The sequence below is a fragment of the Helicoverpa armigera genome, chromosome 24 (assembly GCF_030705265.1).
Source record: "Helicoverpa armigera isolate CAAS_96S chromosome 24, ASM3070526v1, whole genome shotgun sequence".
In the NCBI taxonomy this organism is placed as follows: domain Eukaryota; kingdom Metazoa; phylum Arthropoda; class Insecta; order Lepidoptera; family Noctuidae; genus Helicoverpa; species Helicoverpa armigera.
The window spans coordinates 3,917,355-3,927,251 of NC_087143.1; the positions used below are offsets into that span (position 1 = coordinate 3,917,355).

A 9,897-nucleotide genomic window follows, 5' to 3' on the forward strand; every position below is an offset into this window, starting at 1 on the left:
TAATTATGTTAGGTATGTTTGTGTAATATTTCCTACTGGGCTAAGGGAGGATTATGAACAAAGAAAAATAAAGTGATATACCAATGAATTGACATGTATATTTAAAAAAAAGTTATGATAACAATATCATAAAAATAATTCTCTGTAAAGTAAACATTTCATTTACAAGTACAATCATTTTGTATTATGTACATCAATTTTAACTTCTATGTGGCTAAATTATCGGACATAAGCTCATATAATGATAAATTCAATTACATTATGAAAATGAGATGAATCTATATGCAAAATATAGCACCACCTCATTTTTGAACTTAAATTTGGATGACTATAATTTGCCATAAATCAGAAGCACTACTTATCGGATGTCAGAAAAGGTAAATAAAAAAAAGTTCATGTTACATATTGATATGAGATAGTTAACAAAAAAATTAAGGAATACAGGTAGACAACTACTTATTCAATGTACATAATTATAGAAAAATCATGATGCCCTGTGACAGTTATATTTAAACTGAAATCTAACAAGTTTGAAAATCTAATAGGAAGAACAATTCATACTATAAATATGAGCATATTAATTTTATTTCACTATCTACATAATTATGTACACAACATAGACATGGAGAATAGACTAATATATTTTTATTATTTTTTGATTCATTTTCCTGAAAAATATAACTTCATGGTTGGTTAGATAATGCTTTAGCCATTCTCCTTGTCTATGCATAAAACCCCAAGTTCATTATTTCTTTTAACATCTATCTAACAATTTACAAACACTATATTTATGCTAAATGCATTTCAATAATTTCATTTTCAATCAATAAATTAGTCTAATTTGATTTCTCAATGTAGGTACCTATATTTTCATTAATTTATTTTATTTTTTTTACAATTCACTAGCACTAATTTCATAAATAATACGTTATATTATTGTTCATGTTACTACAATATGTACCTACAGTTCACGCCAACAAACTTTTCTATTCCGAAGATAATCATATTATAGGCTTCATAATAGTGAATTTATCAATACAACTGCAACCCAAATTGCTAACTTCAGAAATGAAAACTATAATTGGCGTGAATTGCATAGATAATTTTAGTCTATTTTATAATTGAGGCTAAACAGATAGGATCAGCAGTTTTCTTAAAAATAGCAGAGTATATGAATAGCAGACTTACGGCTGAAATAAGGCTGGATTATAAGACTGCGTACTAAGTAAAAGAGAGAGATAATTAAACTCATATGTATTACAGAATTACTTACATAGAGCTATTGGTAGAGCAACATTATGCTTTAAAGAAAAAATTGAGTATACATTTTGTTTTTGGACAAAGCAATTTATTGCATCGTATCCAGTTCAAAAAGAATGCAAAAAATATCACCTGTGGCACATTCGGGAGATACCTACTAATTCGAATATCAAAAGCACGTTTTTATTTTTCAATGCATGATCGAATGCGCATAAGTTGAAAAATGAACAGTGATCGAAACTCTTGATTTCCTATATTCAAAATACATAAAGCCTAGCGATGAATTCGTTCGTCATATATAATTTGAAATACGAATATCTAATTACCCAATCAATAAATAATTTCCTTCTATGCCTGTGCCCAGCAGTGGGACGATAAAAAAGCTGATGAATAGATAATTTCGCGGGTAATCTGAAAATACTTAGATTCTCCTAATAAAAACTGTTTGTTTTTCCTTCAATTTTTTGCTTATATAATTTTACCTGAACAGCCATTAAAAAAAAAAGAAAAAGAAGTAAAAAATAAAATCATAGACACTCCTCAGAACTAGAGTTGCGATTCAAAGAGTTTTTAATCATGCCACTGAGTGAAGGCACACTGAATTTTAGCTAGAAGGTCGGCGCGTGCATTATGAAGATCCTTTGTTCTTCCTTCTTGATCCATTTGAGAAGACGGTCTACTGCTTTGATGGCTTGGTCTTTTTCCATTAGAGGATCGAATGTTACGTAGAGTTCGAAGCCGTTTGTTACCTGTAAATAATTTGTTTTAGAATAACTATGTTTTTTTTCTAATTATTTTACGGATTTTCAGCAAAGACCGTAGCTTGAACTTTTATAGCATTTTAGTCTTAATTTGTCAGCAAAGCAACAGACAAAAGGAGCAGTGAACCATATAATAAAGACATTATGTATGTACTTGTAACGGGTCCTAACGGGTGAGCACATAGCAAACCACTTACATATATGTATGTACTTAAATACTTTTAAAAATGATTCTACATAAAACACTTACCCAAGCCAAAACGGTGTCATTAGAATTCGACCGAAATATAAGCTTAGCCGGCGTCGAAGTACAATGTATAGAACTGCAAAACCTTCTATAATTCCTCACATAGTCAATATCAGACAGTCTTTCGGCCTTTTTCACCATAATATCACCTCCTTCTTTATGCCTCATTCTATAATCCTGTAGTTTATCTAAACTTATAGGATCTGACGTAAATAATTGGGCAGTAGATTTACACTTGTACATAAAATGTCTGATTTCTGGTATTCCTATGTGTTTTAATGGATTTGTTGTGGGTAATTCTTCGTTTCTGTTTAAGGCATCGTTGATGGCTACGAGACAGTTTGACCGGCGAAGTTTTTCGGCGATTGTGTGTTTAGCTTGGGAGAGAGGGAAGAATGCGTCGCGTTGTACTGTTAGAAGGAGAAGGCAAGCTTGGCAGTCTTCTGAGATGTAGGATACGTGGCCGTGGAGAAAACCGCTGCAAATAAAAATATGAACATTAAACTTATGTTTTAAATACTTTAGAATATATCGACAAAATAATGTAAGTATATACTACTAAAACACTCTATAGGTAATTAAAGTTGATATCACATTTCCTAATTTTTATGATCGGAAAATATTTATATAATGATTAATAATTTATACAATGATTTGTCTGAGCGCTCTAATCTCCTAAGATTATAGTATAGGATTATAGTATTAGGAATAACTAGGCTGGTCTGATTCAGACCAGCCGTCTGATTTGAAATCTTTTGTTTTCACGAAGTAGTTTCCTCGGAAGGCAGGTGAAACCGCTGAGGTTGCGTTATAAAGTGCAGTGCAGTTATAAATCTATTTACTCGTACTTACGTAGAATCAAACTTCGGCAAACAAATCGGGGTCCAACTCTCCGCCGTCTTAAAAGATTCAGAGCTTCGAACCAAGTTAAACAACAAATGTATGTCCGACGGATGTAATGTGTACTTCTTCATTCGAACCAGGGTAATCAGTTGATTGCCAGCCAGCATTATTGCGAAAACCAAATCCCTGATTTTGTTGCAAGTAGTTTGTATAGCGTTTGTTATGTTCTCTCTGGCTTTTTCGGGGAGCGGGAGACAGCGGACTGCGCCTGTGAATTAGAAAGTTAGAATATTAGGTATAGTAATTTGTATTTAGCATTAAAAACCTCTTTGAAATTTAAAAGAAAATCGACTTTTAAAACACTGAACATCTGAAAACAATACTGTAAGGTTCGCTGCATTCGATTTTATAAGCTAAAATTATTTTTTGTCGAGTCCAGAAGTCAGTGGCGAAATAAACACAGGACGTACCTTTAGAGACAGACTTGAGTCATATACCATCATATATTTATGGATTCCACTTTAGTTATTGTTTTTTTATCTAACAAAAAATATTAAATAATTTTTAGAGATCCCTGATTCTTCGTTCGTTCGTCATAAACATGCGACTTACCCAACAAAAATGCGGGATCCTTCTCCATAAATATAAGTAAATGATCGATAAGTCGCTCAGCCCCCGACAACAGTCTCCGCAGATCATAGTTCCTTCTTTGTTCAAATATTCTGTTCAGCTGTGTTAGAGTAAGTACTGACACTATTTGATTAAATGCATACCTGGAAATCACAAGTAATTTATTTTAGTCTATACTCATATAATTAAGATGAAAAAAAGATTTGTTTTTTTGGCTCCCAAAATACTTAACCGATTTGAAAAAAAAACACTGTTGGGAAGCTGCACTATCTCTGAGTAACATAGGCTATACTTTGTATGTATGGGTACAGGAACAAGTTCACCTGGGGCGCGGGCGAAATCGCGGGAAAGAGCTAGTAAATTAATAATTCTAATAAAATACTCAAGAAAGATAGTGTTGTTCTAGACGTGTGCGTTCGCGCAGCGGAATGTTGTTGAATTTAAAGATTTTAATTATGCAGATAATTAGTGTAAGACATCCTCTAATTGTGTATGGTAAATAAAAATTTGTGTATGCAGCCATTGTGGAGAAATTCACCAAAAACAGATTCCGCTGGGCGAACGTTGGCGAACGTTTTCCTGGCGGAACTTTTTTTAATCCATAGACTTTAGAAGAAAAGAGATGTGTCCGAAAATTAGTGTGTATTTGTGTATAATTGATTATGTATGAATCAAAATCAAAAAATCAAAATCCAAATCTTTTTATTTCACATAGGCCTTTGCAGGCACCTATGAAACGTCACATTAGTTGCACGGTTCCAAAAAGTTGGTCTCATGGAGAAGAGCCGGCAAGAAACTCCATAGACACTCTTTTTAAAAAGTAATATAGTCACAGTACAAACAGTCTATTACATAACAATAGTATGCTCACAGAATTATACAATGCAAGAAAGTTTATCTGTAAATCTATACAATGCAAAGGGAGAAGAAAAAGTCGTTTAATTGCCAGGGAAGCCACACATGGAGAGATGAGTTATCGCCATATAATATCTTTATCGTCAACAAAATCTTGAATTTTATAATAAGCTTTTTTAATTAGGGTGGATTTTAAAGTGTTCTTAAATTTTATATCCGTGAGATCGGTTACACACTTAGGCAGCTTGTTGTAAAAACGGACACAATTCCCTAAAAACGATTTATTTGATTTCGTTAATCTGAATCTCGGAACTACTAGCTTGTGCTTGTTTCTTGTATTAATGGAATGTATATCACTTTTAACAATAAATTGATTTAAGTTTTGCGTACGAACATGATATTTTCTAGTATATAAAGAGAAGGTAGTGTAAGTATATCAATTTCTTTAAATAATTCTCTTAATGACTCGCGAGGGCCGAGGCCATAAATTGCACGAACTGCCCTTTTCTGGAGAACGAAGATTGAGTTTACGTCAGCCGCTGCCCCCCACAGTAAAATACCATAGGACATAATACAATGGAAGTAAGCGAAATACACGAGCCTAGCAGTAGCAACGTCAGTAATCTGTCTTATTTTTCTGACTGCATAAGCTGCGGAACTCAGCCTCTTTGACAGTGCTGAGATGTGGGCACCCCATTGCAATTTAGAGTCAATGGTGATGCCCAGGAAGACGGTTTGACTAATAACATCTAATTTATTATCGTCCAGAACGATATTGAGCCCTACTGGTGTTACATTAGGTAAAGAGAATTTAATGCATTTCGTTTTGGAAGAATTAAGAAGCAAGTTATTCGCGGCAAACCACTTGCTCAGAGTAACCAAGCTATCGTTTACGTCTATAGGACTAGATTCCTTTCTGTTAATTTTGAAGACAAGGGAAGTGTCATCAGCAAATAAAATAATATCAGAGATCACAGACATCATATACGGGAGATCATTTATATAAGCTAAGAATAAAAAGGGACCTAAAATTGAGCCCTGCGGCACGCCCATTTTTACTAATGACCCAGATGAAGTTGAGCCACTTACGTCTACTACTTGCTGTCTATTTGACAGATAAGAAAGGACGAGCGCGAGAGCTTTACCACGAATTCCGTAGTGGTTCAGCTTACAAATGAGAGTGTCGTGGTCAACGCAATCGAACGCCTTAGAAAGGTCGCAGAAAATACAGTTGCGTACACAAACGTTAGAAAAAAATAAAACAATTGTATTTCTTGATTGAAAAATATTTTTTTAATAATAATGCTAGTGGCATTATTATTAAAAAAATATCTACGTCATTTTAGTTAAAATACGTAACGTTTATTAACGTTATTTTTAATCACGTAGTCAAGTAATTTATGTAAGTAATAATAATAAAAATATTTTTGTACACGGATATTTAAATAGAGAAGTACTTGTTAATTGAAGATTTATTTTTATCGTAGATAGAGGCATTATTATTAAAAAATATTTTTCAATCAAGAAATACAATTGTTTTATTTTTTCCTAACGCTTGTGTACGCAACTGTAACATATTAATAAATACTAACCTACCAAGTTAAGAACGTTGCTTAGACATATGGCACGGCCGCTTTTTTGTAGCTATCCGAACTTGGTCGGATTATGTAGGGTTTCGATGCTCCGTCAGTATTATAATTGTCTTTCTTTAATTACTGAATTTAATGACATGAAATTTTGCAAGTGAATAGTTGAATGATTAAACTAATTATTGGCATACATTTTACCATGCAATTCCTTTAGAACGTCATGATATTCGACTGCTTTGTAAACAGTGATCTGTTCATGGTAAAATATCCTATAACTTTTTAATTACTAACGGAACATCATTGATACTTGGCAACATGTTGGAGACACTTACAAGGTTTGTGTAAACGTGAAAATCTAGACCCCAAACTGCATACTTTAAGAACTAAGACCTAATAAGTGTATTTTACGTTTATATTTTTATCTTTTAAACCCTACGACTTTTTCTAAATCTGTTTTTTAAACAAATATAAACAAATTCAAAACAACGTATGTAAAAATCTACAGCTCTCTTTGTAAGCGCTTTATATGAAAACTAGCTAATGGCCAAACGTTCGCGTAGCGGAAACTTGAATTTCTCCGAAGTTTATGCATGCACTGATTTCATTCATACATAATCAATTATACACAAATACACACTAATTTTTGGACACATCTCTTTTCTTCTAAAGTCTATGGATTAAAAAAAGTTCCGCCAGGACAACGTTCGCCAACGTTCGCCCAGCGGAATCTGTTTTTGGTGAATTTCTCCACAATGGCTGCATACACAAATTTTTATTTACCATACACAATTATAGGACGTCATACACTAATTATCTGCATAATTAAAATCTTTAAATTCAACAACATTCCGCTGCGCGAACGCACACGTTCTAGACGGAAGTCATTTTTTATTTTAAAAACCCTAGTAATGTTGATATTTTTGTTTGTGGCCACAGATCTCTGTCTATCTCATAGAATGATAATGAAAAGAAGATCCACTGCTTTCCAAACAATATTTTATGACTGTTCTCTTCTATAATGTGTATTAATCTACACATGAAATGACAGTAAAATTCATATTTAACCACAAGAACATATAAATAATAGATTCTTAATAGCTTAAAACATTACCAAACTTACGTTAACTGTAGAACAAGTTGTGTTTCACTCTCATTGGACTTTGATACTGCAACTAATATCAAAGGTCCCTTCACTAAGAACACAGCCTTACAATCCTTAGTGGTGATAGATCTCAATATATCCTGGTTTTGTTCCTCGACTACGCTTACTAATGCTTGGATGACTCCGCAGAGGCCTGCTAACTTGTCTTCGTTACCATATCTGAAATTATGGACAGTTTTATTAGTCAGTAACTCTTTTGAACTGACTGCAAAACCAAAGAAAAAGGAATGGTTTCTCAACTTAAGATATCATATTAAACAGTTAATTGATTCTTTGTTGAGGATAACACATAATATATGCTTAGTACAAGGTCTTGAGTTTGATTCACGGGAAGAACAAAATCCTACTGTTCCGTATTATTTCTCAGCTACAGCCTAAATGATGAATTTATGCAGCATGTAGTGCATATAATGGGTTTGCTAGTATTTACAAGGGCTTAAATAAAACAATATCTATCCACTTGGCTTATGCCATTAAATCTTGCCCTAATGCAAGATGATGATATCTGCTCATCGCTAACAATATTGTAAAAAATCATATAAAATATAAAAAAGTCATACTTGCCTAGAATAAATAGGTTTACCAGCAGAACTCAGTATGAAGACATGTTTTTCTTTGTTCACTAGTTCAGGTGATTGAAGATAATCATCTTTCTCATTGTCTGTCTCATCACCGTTCTGTTCCACTAAGTTGGAGTGGCTCGTTGACGCTGATATTGATTCCTGGAAACCATATTATATATTTTCTTGAGTGTGTACATAACATTAGTACATTAGAATATTAATTATAGTTGGCTTCATGATTCTTTATAAGACGTTGATGGTGTTTAATTCGGTCCGCATTGCTGATGGCACCAATTACCATTAATCAACTATGATGAAAGTCTTCAGCACATCTTTGGCGGTTGGTTAGTGATTATGAGAGCAAATTGTAACCTTGTATTAGAGCTCTCTGGTTTAAGATGATGATTACTGGTTCCTTCAGACTAACTCAATACAAAAACCTCTATTCTTAATGTAGTATTAATGACCTAATACCACTGATATCATCTTGTTCCTATTAAAATAGCATTGCACAGTAATTAGTACGAAATTGGTGAAAAAAACTTACATCTTTAGTTTGTAAGTCGTCACTTGACTTTGTCGCTTTCATCTGAGCAGAACTCTCACCAATAATTTCACTTTGAATCTCACTTATAGTACTGTTTTTAGTTGCCAATGATATATTCCTTTCTTGTAAACTTGAGCTCATCTCAGAAGCAAATTCTTCGAACGAATCTGTCGGATTTAGGATGCTGTCGTAGCATGCACCAGGTTCCAAATCATCAGGTGGATTATCCTGAATGACAACCGTAGGAACGTCTTTAGATGTGGAAGCCATAACGAGGAATTTTCAAATAAATAATAAATTATTATAAGATATTTTACAACTGCAAAACGGCATCAATAATGTTATAGATGTTGCGTTCCAATTTCAAGTTGTTTCAAAACAATTAGTCATACGACTTCTCTTTTACTCTCGTACGTATATTATCGGCTATCTCACTCTGATGCTGCGAAATTAGGTTTAGGTATGGAACGCGGGAATATGGGGTGTTTTGTCACGATGACATAATATTGACATTGCGTTGGCGTTGACATGTTTAACATTGATAGAAGCTTTAAATGTTGCCGTTTTATTACGAAAAAAATATATAAAAAGTGCACAACTTTTTTCAGCAATCCAAATGGATCAATGTACTCAAAGAATTTAGCAATGAACTTAGGAATGAGGAAGCAGAGCACAGCATTCTGATTTGCGCTACCAAGGTCTTTACAACTTATGTAACAAAGGTAATAGCGAGGTTGATGCCCTGAGTTCGCTGACTGTACTTCCTAAACGCTCTAAATAAATACACCGATTATGCATCGTCTAGAGAAGTGGTTTATATTGTTCACTCTAATAAAAAAATAAATGAAAACAAACGTTTTGACGATCACACACGTAAATATCGTTTCTTAATTTTACGTAGATTGTAGGTGCCAACTAATACCTACAATCTACGGTTGGTTGGTTGAAGAAGCTAATGTTTTCATGCGGTTCGCAAAATTGTTTTCACGCGATTTAGGCTATTTATCTTTGAAGATATTTTATCAGGGACGTGTATAAAACCGTGATTGGAAGCAAATGAATTAGAAGAGGTTTCAACAATTTCCTACGCCAAACAAAGCATATTCTATGTTCGTTACGGTGGACGGTAGTGACTATTTATCGTTGAAGACATTTTATCAGGGACGTGTATAATACCGTGATTGGAAGCAAATGAATTAGAACAGGTTTCAAAAAAATTCCTACGCCAAACAAAGCATATTCAACGTTCGTTACGGTGGACGGTAGGTAGTGACCTACTTATTGGACTCCTATTTTTAACAAAAGATAAAATAAAGCTTTAATTAACGTTGATAATTACAATGGCCATTAATAATTTAGTACGCACCGTAGTGCCCGCGCCTAGTAGAACTAATTTCGTCCTGAATAAATTATTTCTTAAGCGTTTGTACAAAGACTTAC

General features: G+C 33.5%; 1 protein-coding gene across 1 annotated transcript; it reads right to left on the minus strand.

The window, feature by feature from the left end:
- Positions 1 to 78: 78 nt before the first annotated feature.
- Positions 79 to 8,950, minus strand: LOC110379300 (vacuolar fusion protein MON1 homolog). The gene is made up of 7 exons (XM_021338910.3): positions 8,458 to 8,950; positions 7,912 to 8,069; positions 7,306 to 7,506; positions 3,724 to 3,884; positions 3,121 to 3,379; positions 2,272 to 2,746; positions 79 to 2,009 (listed from the first exon to the last, which is right to left on the minus strand). Exons 1-7 carry the CDS (start codon positions 8,725 to 8,727, stop codon positions 1,869 to 1,871), a joined length of 1,665 nt encoding a protein of 554 aa, XP_021194585.3. The 5' UTR covers positions 8,728 to 8,950; the 3' UTR covers positions 79 to 1,868.
- Positions 8,951 to 9,897: the final 947 nt, after the last annotated feature.

Excerpts from the sequence above, each read along its gene's own strand:
- LOC110379300 (XM_021338910.3), bottom strand. The coding sequence starts at position 8,727 with ATGGCTTCCACATCTAAAGACGTTCCTACGGTTGTCATTCAGGATAAT. Across the intron at positions 8,070-8,457 it reads ACGACTTACAAACTAAAGAT|GAATCAATATCAGCGTCAAC; the intron begins GTAAGTTTTTTT and ends TATGGTTTCCAG. Across the intron at positions 7,507-7,911 it reads GGTAAACCTATTTATTCTAG|ATATGGTAACGAAGACAAGT; the intron begins GCAAGTATGACT and ends CCATAATTTCAG.